This window comes from Varanus komodoensis, unplaced genomic scaffold (genome assembly GCF_004798865.1).
Source record: "Varanus komodoensis strain SLA01 unplaced genomic scaffold, ASM479886v1 scaffold1, whole genome shotgun sequence".
NCBI lineage: Eukaryota > Metazoa > Chordata > Lepidosauria > Squamata > Varanidae > Varanus > Varanus komodoensis.
In genome coordinates, this window is record NW_025335268.1 from 22,794,171 (window position 1) to 22,814,671 (window position 20,501).

General features: G+C 37.5%; 1 protein-coding gene across 1 annotated transcript in view; it reads left to right on the forward strand.

Annotated features, from left to right (window-relative positions):
- Window positions 1-20,501, forward strand: part of PLD5 (phospholipase D family member 5) — an 80,191-nt gene that overhangs the window by 31,961 nt on the left and 27,729 nt on the right. The window contains 2 exon segments of the mRNA XM_044419723.1: window positions 3,271-3,439; window positions 6,655-6,769. Of these exon segments, the coding sequence (XP_044275658.1) occupies window positions 3,271-3,439; window positions 6,655-6,769 (284 nt within the window).

Sequence of the window (20,501 nt, forward strand, 5' to 3'; positions counted from 1 at the left end):
GTGGAGATGCAGCTGCTGAGATGTTTCTGTTCCTGTGGGATCTTTCTGCTTTCATACTTCATGCAAACCCCAGCAACCTGTAGTAACAGAGGAGGAAAAAAGGATAATAGTCAGGTACATGATTGCAGAAGGGACTGGAAATATTAGCTAGTATATCAGTTTTCACATGTGAAATAATTTAAACTTCTAGCATGATTATTTCAAAATAGGTTTTAATGAGATGCTCCATTTTATTACCGTTTTACTGAAAGGTTATAATGACACCTCACTCTACTTAAGGGTTTCCATAGAAGACCTGTAACTTGAATGTGACTTCTTAGCAACTGGACATCACAAACATGACAAACAATATGAATGAACAGCTGAATTTGGTCTGGATGAAGTGTGTTTCTTGGGAGAAGTCAGTAGTTGCAGTCATCACCCACTGTTTCTGATCGAAGGGGAGAGATAGTTCTATAGAAATTGGCAGGGTCTATTTGTTTCTGTGGGTTTCAATCCACCAACTTTGAACCATGGTGACAATGGTGACTGGACTGTGAGTAGAAAGGGAAGGAAGGAAGGAAGGAAGGAAGGAAGGAAGGAAGGAAGGAAGGAAAACAGAGGGCCTGATACCACCAAGCACATTTCCCCTTCAAGCTCAGAACTTAGCCCAGACATGGAAAACCTAGGGGGAAAAATCCAGTCTCTGTTTGGACATTGTAATCAATGAAATGGTTTGATTAAAGAAAGTGAGAATAGTAAGTGAGACAATACATGCAAACATCCCCAAGCACAGTATACTATGGCAACAATAATAGGCTGTTTTGATGCGCTACGCAACCCCAGAAAGGAGGAAACAATGTAAGGATTTTTTTTCATGCTGAACCAAGGAGAGGTGAAGGCACTGAAGAATAATGTATTCATTTAAAAATGTTGGCAGCCAGTTGCAATTTTGGAGATGATTCTTAATAAGGGAACAGATAATATGCAGAGAACAATGCACAATTATGACAGAGATTGCTGAGGGAAGCAGAGTTGACCTTTGAGCAAAACCTTGGTGAATTATAAGATTTTCAAGTTATCAAAAGACAAGTTTAGAGTCCTGAAGGGGAAGCTGAACTCAAGAAAGAATTCAAAGTGGTGTATTTGAGGAAGATGGACAGCTAGATGGAGTTAAACCACCAAGGGGAAAGTGTCAGTACCTTTAGTACAGAATTTGAAAGAAGAGTTGTGAAATCTACAATTATTCAACCAGTAGAGAAAGGTACACACTAGATCAGGGGTCTCAAGCTTGTGGCCTGCAGGCCAATTACTGGGACGGGTGGGGCACAGGGGAGGACCCTACGACCTTCAAAGCGCAGGCAGCACCCGCCTCCATTGCGGTGGTGGAATACTTGATGCCGCCCAGCCTCACCCAGACTCTACTTCCAGCGGCTCCCAGGTAAGTTGAGTTTGAGACCCCTGCACTAGATAGTTTCTAAAAACCACCAGGGAATCTCTGAATATGTATAGATAAAAAGTCCTTAAATAAAGCACTATTGCCACTACTGAAGAAATATTGCCATATCTGTCAAAGCAAGAGCGTTTTCCATTGGTGATGTAAAAATGGATTCTGACATACTGAGCTGGATGAAGAATCCAGTTATCTGACAATATTGACACATCCTTTCTGAAATTATCACTGGCTAAGAATGCCAATGGGCATCAGTCCAAGGTATTTCAGAACCGGCTGACATATGCCTTGGAGGGTCTGAAAAGAATCTGGGCAATAGCTGATGATGTGCTGATAGTGGGAGAGGTCTAGAAGAAGTAAGAGTTATTTGAGACATGTCACAACCTCAAGATATCAAGAAGTCTGGGAATGGCCAATTATTTGGCTAAGTTTTATAAATGCCTTTCAGAGAATTGTGAGACTGTTGGACAACTGACACATCAAGAGACGGTGTGGGAGTGAACACAGCAACATGAAGATGTTTCCAAAAGATAAATGGGATGAAGCATTACATCCCAGAAGAACCATCAATACTTCACTGTGATGGATCAGAAATAGGTCTAGGGATTATCGTGCTGTAAGGTGGACAGCTAGTTATATTTGCAAGCAGAGACTTACCAGAAGCCAAATAGGGCTATGCCCAAGTTGAAAAAGAATGGCTTGCAATACTTTTTCGGATGTAGATATAGCTCGAGTGGATGCACAATGGTATCCAAATATCTGGAAATTATATGGACAAAAACTTATATGGCTGGGGGTGAATAATAATATCAGCTTGAATAATGAATAATATCAGTTTAAGGAGTAAGTATGATTTAGAACTAAATATGTCTGGAAGCATATGCTTCCTGTTAAATTGTTAGGAAACCAAGACCCAGACCAAGAGCTTGGTGGCAATGATTATATGAGATCATTTCTTCTTTAAGCCATATGAAGGGTAGCAGGGAGACAAATACTTGAAAGAAGCAAGGAAACACCACTTATCTTGTCTGAAATGCTGTGATGCAGCACACTTCATACACCAATCCTACTTTTTTCCAGTCATAAAAAGTGAAACAGTGAATTTGTAAACTCAGTGAATCATCTGTTCTGTGATAAAGGCAAGAGTACTATTTGAGCAATTTTTAGAACAAATTCTACATCCTAGGACTTTTTAAATCACCTATAATTGTGTGTTGGAAAATGGTAGAAATCATTTCAAGATTCCAAAACAAAAGCAGGAAAGGGAAAGAACAAAATTCTTTCCCTTTTTTCAATTGTGAAATTGGTAGGAAAATAGATCATAAAGGTGAGGTAAGAGTTAAGGGCATTAATCATTTGCCTTAATACATTAGGTAAGAAAGTAATTTGCACAGAGTAAAAAGAAAGTGTGGGGTGATTCGAATTTTAATTCTCTTCTGTTTCTAGGCTAATGTTTGAGAATAAATTCCATCATCCTGGTTTCATAAATGAATGGACTGAAGGAATTCTAAATATTACTAAAGAAAATTATTTTTAACCTATATATCTGCTTCAGGAACAAGATCATTTGTTTCATTATTATAGATAAAGTTCTCCAAAGTTGTGCAACAAATTATAATATTGTTGATTACAGGAGAAACAAAATGTTTGCTCATGTAGCTCTTCATGCCTTTTGAAACAGAGAATCAATATTCAATGCCTGAAACAGAGAATCAATATTCAGTGCTCATGAGAGCTGAAAACAAGTTTTTTAAACCTTATAACAATACCCTGGTGAAATAAGAACAATGTATATCTAGTAGTTGGTAAACTGGCTTATTTTCTTTGTGTCTTCACAGAGTTGCTCTTGTGGAAAATATTCCTGAAGGTATAAACTATTCAGATAGTGCACCTTCTTATTTGTCCCTTTTCCAAGGCTGGATGAATTTGCTTAATATGGCTAAAAAATCTGTTGACATAGTTTCTTCCCAGTGGGACCTCAGTCACAGTCATCCATCAGCCTGCCAGGTATGCTTTATGTTTAACACTGATGTCTTTGATAATGTACTTTTTTTTGCATTTTATTCTTCATTGTCTTTTCATTGGACCCTTGTGATATAACTTAGATAGGGACATCTCTTATGCTTGCTTTCATCATACTTCCTTATTGTAAGAACTAGCTGCCTATAGAATATTTCCCCATAGAAAATAATAGTAACGTTTCAGAGCATACAAATGGTTAAAGGCTGGCATGGGGAAACAGAATTTAGGAAGAGGAAGAGGTACCCTAACTGGGCCATGAAAATATTTTCATATTCTTGTATATTTTTTGTATTTTCATATTTTTCATATTTAAAATAAAAACAGTTTACAAAAATATTTATCTATACATTTGAAAATAGGCTTATTCCAATAGACAATAGCCGGTATACAGTTCTCAGTTGCTACTGCAAATGCAAAATAAGCCAGCTGATTAAGAAAGGAGCATGCTTCTTTAAATTATCCGACAATACTCAGCTCCAACATGCCAGCAGTTTGAACTCACTTGGTTTATGCTATCATGTAGGAAATAGATCTGCATTCAGTTCCAAATAGTAACCCTGTAAAAATTCTGCTTATCAGTATGGGCTTTGTATGTTATCTATTGTAATACCACACAGGCCAAGATTCAAATAGCAGAGATCCAAGCATGCAAAGATTGTAAGTAAACACAAGTCATCATCATATAACATTTATTTATTTAAAAATGTTTTAAATACATAAATAAATATCCTGCCTTTTTTCTTCTTTTCTTCTTTGTTAAAGTTTCCAGCTTTCCCAAGGCAAATTTCTAAGTGACACAAACATTTGGCAAAATGAATATTACATTAAATTAACATATAAAACCGAAACAGTGATTTTGGGATAAATAAAGGCTACATTTCAACTCTATTCTGTTCAACTGTGATACATCAGATACCTATCAGTACAGTCAAGTGACATAGAATCAATCAGGGATTATACTGCTATCAATCTTTTATATCAATCAAATCATTTGCTGGCTATGACTATGAGAGTATACCTGTAAACAATTAGAGAGGATGATGATGATGATATTCAAGCAAAATAAATACTGTAATTAATAAATAAAATAGTAACACCTAAGAAGGCAACCCTATAGCCTAGATAGTGTCTAGGCAACCATAGGATGGCTTGCAACTTCCTCTCCAAGGTTGGTTGGAAAATCACTCCAACCTCATAGTTGCGGGGGGTGGCGGGTGGGGAGCTGCAATGCCCCTTCTTCCCACCCTGTTGCTGGCATGGAAAGAACTATACTGACTATGTGTGCAAAACAGCAGTGATGAACTTGGAGAAAGGATTTGGAGAAGGGAGATATTCCAAGAATTCTGGAGGGTAGAATACTGACATCACCAAGATAAGAGGTAACCTGGTGGCACCCCACCTTCCCTCCCAGTCTGAGGCATCCCAGTTAGCCAAAACTGGAAAGTTATAGATATCCTGCTGGGTTGCACCCTAAGTCCTTTAAACATTAGCAAGTTTCCTTTCCATCTGAATAGTTCTGGATTCCACAATAAATAATCCAAGCCTGTTGTGTGCACACACAGGGAAAAGTGGCCAGAGGGGCCATGGTCTGTTGATAGATTTGATGGGAATCAGAGTTCAGACAGTGAAAATGAAGCAGCTTTGAAATGTCAGCAAATGACAATATCAGATCAAGGCCAGGGAACATCTGCAGTTCAAGCACTGTTGCCCCAGCTGGGTGGGGGTGGCAACCAACCATCCAGTGAAAATGGAGAGGTAGCCCAGCAAGGTGAGCTGGGGGTGGAACACAGTGGAAGATCTGATCTGCCAATGAGAGAACAGGAGCTGGGCTGTACAGTGTCAGATGTAGAGGCCCCTCCCCCTGTGGAGGTATTGCTGGTGGTAGGAGGAAACAAAGGTGGGGGTTCATTTTATTTAGGAGAAGGACCATGTCACACAACAAAACCTGCTTTTTAAAATCTCTTTCATAGAACATCTCATGCCTATATACTGTCATTCAAACAAAAGGGCTTGAACAACACACACACAAAAGCTTTGTACATTTATGGTTTTGTGAAAATGCTTGAATTTTTAATATATAAAATGTTCACATAAAGATGTTTCTAATTCTAAACTGTATGAGATTTAAAATAAGAAAGGGATTATATGGAAGGGGAGAAGCGGCTATTCGGCAGGTAGACTCAACTACAGTATAATGTGAAGCAAGCAAGCAAGCAAGATGATATTTATATTATTGGTGAAATGGAATAGTTTAGATAGCCAGTTCAAATAAACAGAATTAAGCAACAACTGCTTCTTATTAAGAGATGGGGGTGCAAACATACAGCTTCTCCATTGTCAAGTATATATAAAACCTTTGCTTGGGGTGAAGCTACATCCTTACAGTGAATCTGTGGCACATACAAAAAAGTCTCTGTATCAGAGTGAGTGTATTTAGGACAGAGCTTGCAATCATAATTCATGTTCATTTGCTCTCAGTTTACATTTACTGTGAGTGACAATAAATGCTATTTAGTGACAATTTATATATTTGCTTACAAAGTTTGTCTACCATACCACATCTAAACAGATTCTGGAGGCGCCATGAACAATAACATGAGGAATTAATGTGATTGCCCTCATAGCTTCTAGTTTGTAAGATATTTATTTTGAAACAAAGACTGAATATTATATTATTGCTGTGACTGCACTGGGACAACAGAACTTTGGAAGCAAATTAAATACTCAGGGTTAAACTGCAGCTCCATGAAAATCTGAATAACTTTCTATTGTTGAGACTGTGCAGCAACAAATGCAAGAGAAAAAATATTTAGCTAGTTTTCACTAGTACCTTATCCAAGGTTCAGAAAAGATTGTGACTTCCCCAATATCCACTTAACTCAGTTTATTCTTAGAACAGGCAATGTGAAATAAGCTATGCTGAGATATAGTCACTCTAAGACTTCCATAATTAAAGAGGGATCTACTACATCTCTTGCAAAATGTTGATATTTAAGGTGGACATAACAGGAATTCATGTCTATTTGTGATTTTGACAACTTTAAATGCTTTCAGAAATCATTTCTGAAATGACAACTTTCAGAAATCATTTCCTGGTCCATTGAAATATAGCATTATTATAAACATATTGAAATACAAATAATACTATATATTGTATGCCTGTGTATCTAATAATAAACCCCAAACCTTTTTTAAAACAGGGACAACATCTTTTTGAAAAATTGCAAGATCTGTTGTCTCAAAATGTTGAGATCAAATTAGTAAGTGATATTCTTCACAAGGATTCCAAGTTATTGAACGACTTGGGGAAAAAGGGTAAGACTTTAGTCTTTATTTTTCCATATGCTAACATTAGTAAATAAAAGTCATATCTGCTCCTAAGATGTGGGATGTTGATCCAGGTACAAATTAAATGTATGAAAGCATTGGCTGGAATGTATACTATAAAGTTCAGCACTTCTAATTTCAACTGGGTTCTGTTAGAATTAGTAGTCCTTAGCACTATGCTAATAATTGGCCAACAGGTAATCATTCTATGCATGTTTAGACATCTACAATTCCCAGCATGTACCATGCTTTCTCCATGTTAGGGGCTAACTGTGTTTCCAGTTAATAGTGAATATATGTTACATGCTGAAGGAAGTGAAAGTTGTTTTATATAATTGCAAACCCTGTTAATATTAAAAGCAAAATATACTAGAAATTTGGTTTACATGGTCTTTGAGACTTGAGTTTTTGTTCATTCATAGTAAACATTAGCATTATAAGTGATGAATGAATGATTAAGAATGAAAACCTCTGAAACATTGTATATTGTAAAATCTCCTTGTGTGTAAAATCTCCTTGTGTGAGGGAATATATGCATAATTTTGAATAACTTAATTTCATTATGAATAGTATACATTGATTATAGAATGGTTTGAAGATTTAAAAAGTAGCCTTCAACTATTTGCTCATTCTACGGCTTTCCATTTCTTTGCTCATTTTATACACAGAGTTGGATACATGTGTATATTTCACACACTGAGTCCATCTCAGAGAATGCAGTATTCAATATTTATTTGCTCCCATGTGATTTAGTGGATTGCTGTATTTATTTGTATTTTCATTTCGGTCAAAGGTTCAATTTTTGTAGTATTAATTACATGAGAAAGAAACAAGCAGAATAGTCACAGTCCACGATAGATAAAATGTTTATATCAAACAACAGTAGCATTATAATATGTCCTTTACAGGCAGAAGAAAATCACATCCTAAAAGCAGACTGAAAAGAGGCTTCAAAGACAAAAGTTCTTTGATGCAGAAGATGCTCTTGAAAACTAGCCATGTATTCAGGATATTCAGGATAAGCTGAAGCTGTTTTCAGTGGTGCCCATGTTGAAGTGTCCTTTAGAAGCACCATGCAGTCTTTCTCTTTTCTCTAAGCTAGCATTCTTCATCTGGTAGCCTTCCCAAGAATGTTTGATACAAACAAGTATTTCCTTGTAATCCAGTGGTTGCATATGGATTACAAGAAAATTCAGTTAATCAAAGTAATTACTTTTTATCTATGTTATAATTACAAATAGGAACAATAAGAAACCTCACTAAAAATTCTGACTGACAATTTTAATTTTTGCATTTCCCAGTATCTGTCAATTATTCACATCTAGCTACATGATTACAATATATGAAAAGTACCTGGAAATATATTTGAAACTAGTGAACCTTGAAGGCCCAGATTCTGTACTTGCATTAACCATCTAATAAGAATGAATGATCTTTCATTATTTGTTTGTATTTTACAATTACTATTATAAGAGGCCTAACTACCTGAGTGTACAAATCACCACTTAATTGTGTAGAAATTAAATCCAGTTTTTCCAAGTTACAAACTTTTTGTGATCTTCTTTCTTTCAGGGAAAGAATACTGATATTTATAATCACAATTGGGATGAAACATGTGGTGTAGTGGTTAGAGTTAATTTAGGAGACCCAGGTTCTAGTCCCCCAGGTTCTAGCCATGGAGTTCACTGGGTGACTTTGGGCCAGTCACTGATTCTTAGCCTAACTTACCTCGCAAGGTTGCGAGGATCATCTTAGGTCCCTTGCAAGAAGAAAAAGGGGTGGGATAAAAATGTGATGTACTAAAGATAATGTAAACAAAAACATTAACAAAAAGGAGAAGAATTTAAGCCAGAAATGTTGGCAAACTCAGAGCTTCAATAGGCTATAAATCTGCCTTGCAGGAAAAAAAATAATGAAGTTAAAATAATTTAATTTCCTCTATGTCTCACTCAGCTTGACCAGATGGACTGTTTCAGAATATTCAGAGTGTTTTCACCTATAGATCCACTTCAGCTAACCTTTAGTATTTTCACAGACTCATCAAATGTTTGCTCATCCATAGGATTGTTTTATAGTTTATATTGCCCCTGTTAAGATTTGGCTTTGTGTAAATATAAGAGCCTAATGCTGGCAACAATAGATGGCAAAAGAGGAAGGGGACGGCAGAGGATGAGGTGGCTAGATGGAGTCACTGAAGCAGTTGGTGTGAGCTTAAGTGGACTCCAGGGGATGGTGGAGGACAGGAAGGCCTGGAGGAATGTTGTCCATGGGGTCGCAATGGGTTGGACATGACTTCACGACTAACAACAACAACAACAACAACAACAACGTGTGTGTGTGTGTGTGTGTGTGTGTATCTATAAACACATTTGCTTTTTATCATTTATTACTAAAGGAAACAATTTTCACAATATTTTCTCATTGGTAATATCTGGTTTAACAACTGAAGAAAATTCTGCATAATATTTGCAACATCTTAATATAAACAAAATGGATATCTGTAGCCAAGAATGATGTGGTTATTCTGAGTGGGTTTTGTAACTAAACCAGAGTATTTCACCACACAGTTCTTCAAGAGTAAGAACTGTCTGGTGTGATATCACCAAAATGGTTTGGATGTAAAAAGTATTACTGCATTTTGAAGCAGCATGTCAAACATAGCATACACGTTGATAGAAGGGAGCAGGAATATTGGCTGAGTTATGTGTGGCTATGTCACCATTAGACTTAAAACATTTGTCTTTTGGTGGTCCTTCCATGCCTTATGTATAATTTTTGCCACTTTTGCTTTGTCTGCTCTGTGAGAGATTTCTACCAATTTCTTTTTGTTCCTGTGTGCTCTTCAACCTCAAATTAATTATAGTTTTATCATATCTAAATAGGCTTGAAAACAAGCTGACAAAATAGGAGAGCATTTTTTAAAAATCTGAACTACATCTTCTGTTATTTTGTGCATGTCCCATTTATTTGAGAGTAACATTGAACAGAGCAAAGATGAATTCTGAAAAGAAAACAATTAATTAGGAATATTAGGTTAATACACTGATTGAATTGTGAACTTTCCTATCTATCAGATTATTTGAATTATTCTTAAAGCAATTATTTTAAAAATAATGGCACAGGGAAATTCTAATTCAGGAATGAATAGTTTGTATCCTTGCAGATGGATGGGTTGCAACTCCATCAGTGCTAGGCAGCACAGCCAATAACAAAAGATGATGGGAGTTAAGTCCAACAACATCTGGAGGGCCACATATTCTAATCTCTGGCTAATGCAGGAATGGGGAGCCTATGGGTGCTCATATTTGAACATAACTGAAATCAGAGGGTCCCAATATGGTACTTGTGGTGCCATGGAACCTACAACACCTTGGATGGTGCCCATGAAGGGGTCCCTAATGTTGTGCATGGCACTTGTTTTGTTTGTTTGTTTTAATATGTGTACATGGGTTTATATGAAATGTATACAACTCTCTAGAATCATACATCATCATCAGTAAAACTGGGCCAAATCCAAATAAGTATCCATTTGAAGGTAGCATCTATATACCACTTGTTCAAATATTGAAAGTCCATTGCATTATAGGCAGTGAGTGTTTATCTTTCGAAAGCTATGATATCAGTCTTTTAGCTGTCAAAAGCCCACAGAGAATTTTTTGTACTGACCATTTGTTAATTTCCACAAAGCAGGTATATAGTTCAAGACTGTGTACATCAGATGCTAGATTCTGGAATGAGGAGAAATGGCAGGATGTTGTGAGGTTATCTACTTCAATTTTGTTCTCAGTACAGGAAAACCAGAGCTAGAGATGGCTGTCCAGGCTTTGTCGGAAGAGCTTCAGCTATGGAGATCCCACCATAAGAACTTCAGATGGGTTTGCTGGATCTGACTAAAAGACTGTCTCATCCAGAATTCTGTTGCACAGTGGCCCAAGTAGATGCCCAAGTACACAAAGAGTGCAACGGCAGCTTCCCTCTTATATTCCCCAGCTACTGGAATATGGAAACATGTTCTAGGTCAGGACTAGAAAGGCCACAAGATCAAGATCAGGAGGTCACATAGTTCTCCCCTCTATTTTATGTCAAGAACTTTCTTCTAAGTTCAGTCAGAGGCTGCCCTCCTGTAACCTCCCCACTCACTCTAGGGCCAAACTACACATTACCCTGATTACATATATGCAGTGATGTTTCACTTCTGTTTTATTCTATCATTTATTTTAACGTAAGTGTGCCAGTTTTAATTGGCACCACCGCATTCTAGGAGGAAAGAATTAGACCTTCTCTCTCCCATTGCTTGCTTCCCCAAACTTCCCACCCTTCACCCATGATGGTGTTAAAAATAACAAGTCCCCATTGACATAAACAGAAACATTTTTCTCCTTGTTAACCTTTCCCCCATGCAGTGGAGATTTCAGAAAGTAAATGTGTGGGGGGGGGGGGGCAGGGGAGAAATATAATCTTCCCTTCTGCACAATGGTTCAAATCCAAAGCCATGTGTGCTTACATTAGAGTTAAAAAAAAACCTGTTTACAAACTACATGATGAGTGTAATGTGAAGTGTGTTTCCTAGTCTGTCTTTGGACAGCAGAGCAAAAATCTTTGCACTCTTTTATATGAGAGTCCTTCAGATATTTGAAGGAAAGTTTTGTAATCCTATAGAATCATTGCTTGCTTATTTGTGCTATATTTTCAGTCCCAGTTAGAAAATGTTTCCATTTCAATTTTCCCCAATTGGCTAATGGTCAGGGTAATTTGATATATAAAACTATACAATAATATAGCTGGGAAAGGGCTAAAATTCATATATTCAATCCATTATACTTCCTCCCCCCCCACATACTATGTGCACAAAATTATGCATTCTGTACATACTTTGACTTGTTTGTTGGTGGAACTGCAGCAACTATCATGTGGATCAAATAATGACAGTATTTTAATAGACTTCTGTTTTGTTTTGTTTTGTTTTGTTTCGTTTTGTTTTGTTTTGTTTTGTTTTGCTGTCGTGCAACTGCTTTTCACATTTCATCATTATATCCAATACTGCATGTACTGAAAAGGTCTATTGTGTCCTTACAAACTTAGCAATATCTTTTCAGTGCAGAGGGGCTTGAAGCCATTACAGTGTCAACATTCAATATGTGAGGTGCTCTATGGGAATGCAAGCTTTTTCTTGCCACAGATTTTCACTGACAGTCAAACATTAGAAAGAAGCATACTCACTTTCAGTGGCTTTACTCTTTAATTTATACTAAAGCTCAGGGTTAGTGCATTGGGTTTATCTGGGTGGTGGGAGGTGAAATGTAATGAAAACTCCCACCTTAGATCTTATTTGTAATTCACGAGCAGCATCAAAATCAGGCTCATTTTCTCATTCACTTTGCAGGAAAGTGTGAAAGCAGATCCTGTGATGAGATGGTCAACAGAATGAGGGTAAGTCTTCCTGGAATGAGGAAATAATGTTGAAAGTTAGATAAACCTAAAATAAAAGAGGTAGGGGATTTTTCTGGAAATACAAAGAAAGCAAACTTGGAAAAGAAAAAAAGTTAATCATCTTATATTCCCATGGAGCTTCCATATTTGAATGTTGACACTTCTGGATCATTGTCACCCATGGAACTGCATTTGCACTTAGAATGGTGGACTTTAGCTTTAGTCCCTGCTCTTCCCTAGACTTGTAGGGTAATCTGGAGCCTATGTCTCCAGCACCAGTTAATAAAGGGCAACATTAAGTACCACTCACATAAACAGCCAGCATGGAGGTCACTGGAAATTTTATTAAATGGTAGCTAAACCCATATACAAAGCCATTTGTGTGCAGCAGTTCATTCCATGAATCAGACACCACTGAAGAGCGATACTTCGCAGTAGCAGGTCCACATGATGAACCGCTGCACACAAATTATGACCTGCACAGATAGCCTGCAGGTTCCATTTCAAGGGGTTTTGTTTTTTTCACTCCCTTGTGATTGTACAAACCCAGGCAATGTAATGGGGAAGGGAAGGAGAGGAGTCTCAAATCATAAAACACATAGTAATGACATGGAATATGCCATGCAGTGTACTGTAGGAATGACTGCCTTCTAACATCTTCATAAAAAGCATATGAAATACTATTAAATGTTTTATATAATTTTTAGATTAGATTCCGAGGTAGCCAAGATGCTACATTTTGTGCTGCACTGATATATATTTCTGATATATCAGAAATTCAGACTCCTATTTTTTCTTATCAAATAATTGTTATATCTAGTTGAAAAATATCCTCATCTCCTAAGCAATGCTCTAAAAATACTTACTAAGATGCTTTCAGACAATAACCTATTGATATGTAAAATTAGACTCTGTATGCCATTCTAGTAGCTCAGTTTGATCCTAATCTTACTGGATTAGAACTGTCTCTTAGTTCATGCTGATCACATGCTTCAACATAGTAGGTTTTATATTTGCTTCAGTCTGGTGTTCATCTAGTGTGAAACAAATGCAAGACACTTCACAAAACTAAAATCAAGCATCTGATCTGGCATGTTTACACTGTAAATAGCCAACATCAATGTCAAAGACTTAAGGTAACATATATAAGCTAATCTGATAACAAATCATATTTACCCTTGCTTTCAGTGTATCGTCTGACTTTTAGGTTGATCCTTCTACAAATTTACTGTAATCCGTTTTTTCTAAACTCTGTTTGTTCCAGGATTAAAGCCAGGGTCTGCTTTGGTTTTCTCTTCAGAACTCTGAAGTAAAAATGAGAAAATCTGGGGTCACTGCTCAGTCACAAGGCAGTGCTTATACCAAAACAGGAGGGGGCACCCTGAGGTCCAAGTTTGCATTCTCAGCCCTATGTCCAGTTCAGAGCTCTCAAGCAACTGGGCTGGGATGGAGCTCTGCCTGCCACCTAAGACTGCCATGGCCCCAGCCTATACTAGGGTAAATTTATTCATTGGTTTTTACATTTTTAAAATAGCTATACCCCACCATTCATTGCCTAAACTTTCAGGACAGCTAACAAAAGAACTATAGCCAATGAATGTATGCAAACCATGTAGACATTCAGCGGTGTAAACCAAATGAAATGATAAAGCCTTGAAAAATAAGAACTTTGATGCCAACAAAATCACAAGGCAAACTGCTCTTGGGACTACAATCACTGTTCCAAGGGACTACAACCACTGAGACACAATAAACTGTTCCAAATGCTAGGTCAGACTGTTTGCCTGGGTTTGGACAATCATGGGGGAAAGAAACCATGATGGTGCATGCGCAGCGTACTTGTGGGTAAGGAAAAGAAGCCACGGGGGCATCTTCTTCCCATGATCATTCAAACTTAGCCCTTCCCTATTTAGTCCAGCATTGTTTACTTGGACTGGCAAGAGCTCTTCAAGATATTGGACAGAGGACTTTTGGTCAACTGATCCATTAAGTTGGAGATGCCAGAGATTGAATGGGAGGCCTATGGCATGCAATCCGTGTACTGTACCACCAAGCTATGTTCCCTATTCCAAGGCCTTACCACAGAATGTGGGAGGGCCCTAAGCCTGGTTTCCTAAAATGTGTCATTATGAATGGATAATTGTTGAAATTATAGGGGACTTAAATCTGGAAACCAGATTGCTCCATCTTTCATGTCAAGAGATGAGGACCATTGCACATGGATTCATAGACATGGAAAAGCCCAGGAGTCATCTAGTCCAGTCCACCTCTTGGATGGCCACCCAACCTCTGTTTAAAAGCTAGCTAGATCAAAGATCTGACTCAGAATAAGGCAACTTCCTAGGCATCTATTAGCATGATTCAAGTCATAGGGTGATTTGAATGATGCACCTCTTCCACTGCATGAATACATGCATACAATTGTGTCATCTCTTTCTCCCTAGCAAGCATTTCCATTCGCACTGTATGTCTGCATGGTGATGCTGTCTGTGCACACTCTGAGTACACTTCAATAGTGTGGTACAATGAAATTTAGCAGATTTTCATTGATATCCTTTGTAATATTTTGATTGACACATTTAATAGCTTTGTTGTCTGAAACAGATGTACAACAAATATAGCCAGTTCTTTAGAACATCAATTTCTGTTATATGGAGTTGACAGAATCCATCAAACACATCCCTGTTATAACTGTAATTGTTCCAGTGACATTCCATAAAAAACACAATCATTTTATAATACAGTTTTCTTCTGGAAACTGCAGTTTGGAGAAGTAATATTTTACACCTCTAATTGTCATAACTATGCTGTCAAAGTAAGAGATCAAAATAATGATGGCTATGTAAGTGTTTGGATGAGTGTGCACTCAAAAATTGAAGAGTCTGCAAGAAAATAAGTAAGAATTAAAGCAAAGAGATAAGAACAAAAGAACACAATAAGGACTATGCTGGATCAAACCAAGAGCTCATCTAGTCCAGGATTCTTTTCAGACAACGGCAAACTGCCTGGCCATAGCATCCCACAGGTAGGATGTCAGTACAACAAATCTCTTCTGCCCAATTTCCCCAGCAACTGGTATACAAAATATACTGCTTGTGATACTGGAGGTGCCTTAAAGTCTTCAGAATTAGAAGTCATGGATAGTGTTCTCCATGAATTTGTCCAATCCCCATTTAAAGTCATCCAAATTGACGGCCATCACTACATCCCCTGGAAATTTAACTATGTGCTGTGTGATGAAGCACTTCCTTTTATGTGACCTGATTCTCTCACCAGTCAGCTTCTTGGGAAGACCCAGGGTTGAGTGCTATGGGTGAAAGAGAAAAATGTCTTCCTCTCCATTTGTACCACACCATGCATGATTCTGTACACCTCTCTCATGGCTCCCTTTACTTGTCTTTTTCCCCAAGCTGAGCAAGCCCAGCTGTTGCAACCTTTCCTCACAGGGGAGTTTTCCAACTCCTTGATCATTTTAGTTGCTCTTCTCTGCGCCTTTCCAACTCTGCAGTGCTTTTCAAATGTGGCAACCAGAACAATTCACAATAGTCTACATCCAGTCACACCACAGATTTGTATAAGGAGAGTATGATGTTGGCAGTTTTATCTTCATTTCCAGTTATGCCTAACTGGGGATTGCTTTTTCCCAACAGCTACACACTGGTTTGACATATTCATCAAGCTGTTCACTGTAACCCCAAGACACCATTTTTGATCAGTCAACACTAGCTCAGGTCCTATTAACTTATATCTGAAGTGGGGATACTTGCTTAGACTGAACTGCATTGGCCATGCCTGCTTAGAGTTGAGGGACCATCATTTGTAGTAAAAGGAAAACCAAACCTAGGATATGAAGGGAGAAACTGCAAATAAAATGTTCAGTCAAAATTGTTGAGTGTATGTATTTGGGCACTGAGGAGAATGTTAAATGATAAACATGGAGATGATGTTACACCTTTCTTCGCTTTCCAATTTTAAATAGGGAACAGCATAAATACATACAAGCAGCTTTTAAATGGTTACAAACAATATTGAAGGAATGGACTGAGAGAACATTAAGTGCTATTATTTCCAGGATGTCTCATGACACAGTAGCAATGGGTGGAGTTTCAGGAAAGAAATGGGTAAAATGTAGCTCTGTCTCACTACTAGGATAATAGATAGGTTACCTATGTAAGATGGAATTGTTCCTATTATTAATGGTAACCATAATTTAAATAAATAAAACAAGGCTAAATAAAGTAATGTGAAGCATTTGCTCTACTACCTCTGTGTATCATTTTTGCCACTTTTGGCTAATAACACAGAGTAAAGAGAGGCTAACCATTTCAAGCAAAAAGTGGAATTCCATCCTTGAGAACAGAAATGGGTGATGCTCTGAATGAGGCAGTTTTGATGCCATTTCTGATTTTTCCCTTCAATCCAGAAGATATAACAATCTGCCAATCATTAATATTCTCTTTATGTTCAAGGTGCTCAAGCAAGTGATTGCTGCTGAACTCCAGGCCATCTTGGGTAAAAATGATGATCAGAATCCATCTCTGTTGGACTTTAGGCCTCATTTTTGGCCTTCCTTGTTCTGTTAGATGACCTTGGCTGATGGAAAAATGGGGTGGTGTGATTCTACTTATTCATCAGAGCCCTTCATTGGCTGAAAGTGTCATTGACCATGACTGGGTTCGCAGTCCATTTCCAGGCACACTTCAAAGTGCTGCTGCTCACCCATAAATCCCATTTTGGTTTGGACCAGGGTACCTGAGAGCTCACCTTGCTCCATATCAGCCTGCCCATTTGCAGGTCATCCTCCCTTTGACCTTTTTGTGGGAAACAGGAAGGAGTCTATTTCATGAAATATTATTGGAATGCTCTCCCTAAGAAGACCTCCCCTGGTGCCTAAATTGGTATTTTTCTTGCACCAAGGAAAGACCTTTTTTCTTCTCCTGGATTTAAAAAAATATAATTAATATTTAAAGTAGTTAAAGACCCATTTGTTGGGGAGAAGGGACCATGAAGTCACTTTCATCCTCCTATCACCCTGCCTGGCCCTTAGCAGCAGATCATAGGATAGGTGTAGGGCTCTGATATCAAAGCCCTCTATTAACTGGGAGCAAAATCCATAGGATTGTGGCCCAAACATTTTGAAATTCTAAACTTGCACTATAAAAGCCAAAGTAAAAACCAACACAGTTTAAAGAATTAAAAATATAGTAACTGATTTAAAAACAACAGAAATTGAAACCGTAGAATGCCTGGGAAAATAAGAAGCTCTTTGCCTGATGCTGAAAAAATTAAAAAGTAAGCACCAAAATGGCAGAATACAGAGTTGAAGGGAATCAGGACAAAACTGATGCTCTCCAAAGCTAAGATGAGTAACAAGACAATAAAAGAGTATTTAAAACCTTGAATTATTATAAATATAGATATATAAAACACATGTAAAGTTTTGAAAACAAAGCTGGAAATCATTTGATTAAAATGATAGAGGTATAATTGCTGTGACAGGATCCAACACAGATGAGGCTTCAGCAGCAGAAATTGTAGAGGGGTTGAGAGAAAGCAAGAAACTGTTGAGAAAAGGGTGAAAATGCAAATAGCACCTATCACTTTTTGGGAAAGCAAGTAAAAGAAGATCCAGGATTGGGTAGGTGAAAAAGATTAGAATGGCGGGATACTACCTCTTCCAAGGTGAAAGAAGAAAGAGGGACTCTCCCTCAAGGGAAGTGCTGTCAGTTTTTTATATTTGAGCTGTGTATGTTATTCATTACAAGCTGCTACGAATGAGGGCATCCCATATTGGAGAACAGGCTGCAGATTGTTATCTACAACGGTGTAGTAGAAAGATAGTGATGTGGGGACACGAACACTGCCAAGGCCCTGGCCTGATCCTTGAGCTCACTATGGAATAAAATGTCTGCAAAGGTCAGGCTGGGGAAACATGGGCACTCTCACCAAAATTGATACAAAAATAGAAAAGATGGGGAAAAGAAAAGAGCTCTTTCTCAAAAGAATACCTTATCATAGAGAGTTCCTGGTTTTCAAAACAGGGAATGGAAGTTTTTAAAAAATGAAAGAAAGCAGGGAGCTATAGCTCACTTGTTTAAAAAGATGCAGGCTTTGGGACTTGGGAATAAGGAAATTTTTTGAAATAGTGCAGAATATAGCTTGAAGTCCACAAACTACAAGTTCGTAGAAGACCTAGTATTGCAAAACTGGGATGGAACATAGGCAAGATTTCAACAGATTTCTGCGGTTTCACATATTTGTGCAGCAGATTTGAATTTTCTTATGTTGGAAAGAATTCTTGCTAAAATGCAAAACTATGCTTTAAATTCTGTGTTCCTGAATAACACAAAATTAGTAAATTTTCCAGCCTAAACATTTTAGTCAGATGTGTAGTAAAATTGCCTTATATTATTGATTTGCACATTCCTCTGTTTTTACACTTACCCTCATTTGAGTGCAGAGGATTTGCACTAATGGAATATGTGGAACATCTCCAGACCTTTGGCTGAAAGCTAAGAGGGAAGCTGAAAATGTCTGAAGATTTTCAGTGGAACAGATATACATATGTCCAACATAGATATACATGTCCAACATGAAATGTTTCCTGTTAGTTTTTTTATATATATAGTAACTCACCCAACTCACCTTTTAAAAACACAACATTGCACTTCTCTATGAATTGCCATTTTTATTTATCACATTTTTAAACCTCCTAATGATGAAAGTTCTCATTCTGATAAAGCAGCTCACTTCCTTTTGAGTATGATTCATTGAAATCAGTTGTGTGTGACTCCAAACAAATATTTTGGTTTTGCACTGTATCAACCATATGCAATTTCCACTATTGATTTAGCTTACCTGAGAGTATTTATTCTTCTAATCATGTTGCATCAAAAGCAAGGCAAGAATCACTTTGTGGTGCTCTTCAAATTTTAATTCTGATTTAATTCTCAAGTATTATTTGTATCACAAGCCATTACAGCTAAAGGTGAATATGACTGTCAGGAGTGAAACAAGGCAAAAGCCACCTCCCATGCTTGTTGGTACAAGTAGGTGTCGCCTTACATGATGGAGAATGGCAAGGCAAGGAAACCTGTTGCAGAAATATCTATGTTAAGCCTACCCAAATATCACCTGGAAAAGTTGTGCATGCTTTTGAGATGCCCAGATCTTTTCCTCAGTCAAAATGTTAAAAGGGCAGGAGGAGAAGGAAGGGAAAGAGAAAATCTTGTCTAGATGGCTACCTTTTCCTCTTCCCCTCTCTAGACTTTTAATCTCTTACCTGAAGAAAGATCTGGGGGTCTAGAAAGCTTGGGCAATATCTGTGATCTTTTGGTTAGCCTAATAAACCTGTTAAAGCAGCATGTATTTCTGGGAATTATTCATATGGTCAGCAATGCATTCATTGTTGATATACTCTTTTCAGCACCAGGCCAAAACCGTTTTATTTAAACAGTATTTTAAAATTTAACAACTTTTAACCTTCAGTCATTCTGTTTGCTTTGTGATTTATTGTTTTGTTCTGTTTCTATTATTTTTCATAAATTGTTGTTTTAATTGTTCTTTTAAATATTGTAAGCTGTACTGAGAGTTTGTATAATAGGACAGCATACAAAAGCTTTAAATAAATGTATGTATGTTAGGTTAGAATGGTTTGTGGAGGAAATAATCCTCCTATGTGGAAAAGCAGGACAAACAAGGGTTTTCTGTAGTTCTAAAGGAGACGTTCACTCAGATTTATCTGATCCTATCAGCAAATGGTAAAAAATGTGCAAGAGCACTGGCAGGCTGGAGCCTTAAAAATGAAAGTGCTTTGGTTGGTCAGTCTTGGTAGATGCTTTTAAAGCAGGAACTGGCAGTCTGTGGCCCTCCAGAAATTTTGCTTTACAGTTCCCATCATTCCCTCAGCATTAGCTGTGCTGATGGGAGTTGCAAGCTGAAACATCTGGAATGTTACAAGTTGCTCATTGATGTAGGGGCAAATAAAGGTTCTCTACTGCAGTAACTTTGTTGAACTTAGTTAATTGTTAATGCTCTTTAATGAAATTGTAGCCATTTAAAACCACATGTGTGTCTTCCTCCTTGATTTTGCACACTGCAGCAAATGCTGATTTAATCCATCGTGAGAGGATAATTGGGTGATGCAAAAATTCAGCAAAGCAGAAGCTAGCACTATCTCTATATTTCATTTTGAATAATTCAAAATAATTGGCATCTTTCTACTAAAAACCTCTTACATAAAAACATGCACAATCTTATATAAGAAAATGTAAAAACATTCTTGTATTTT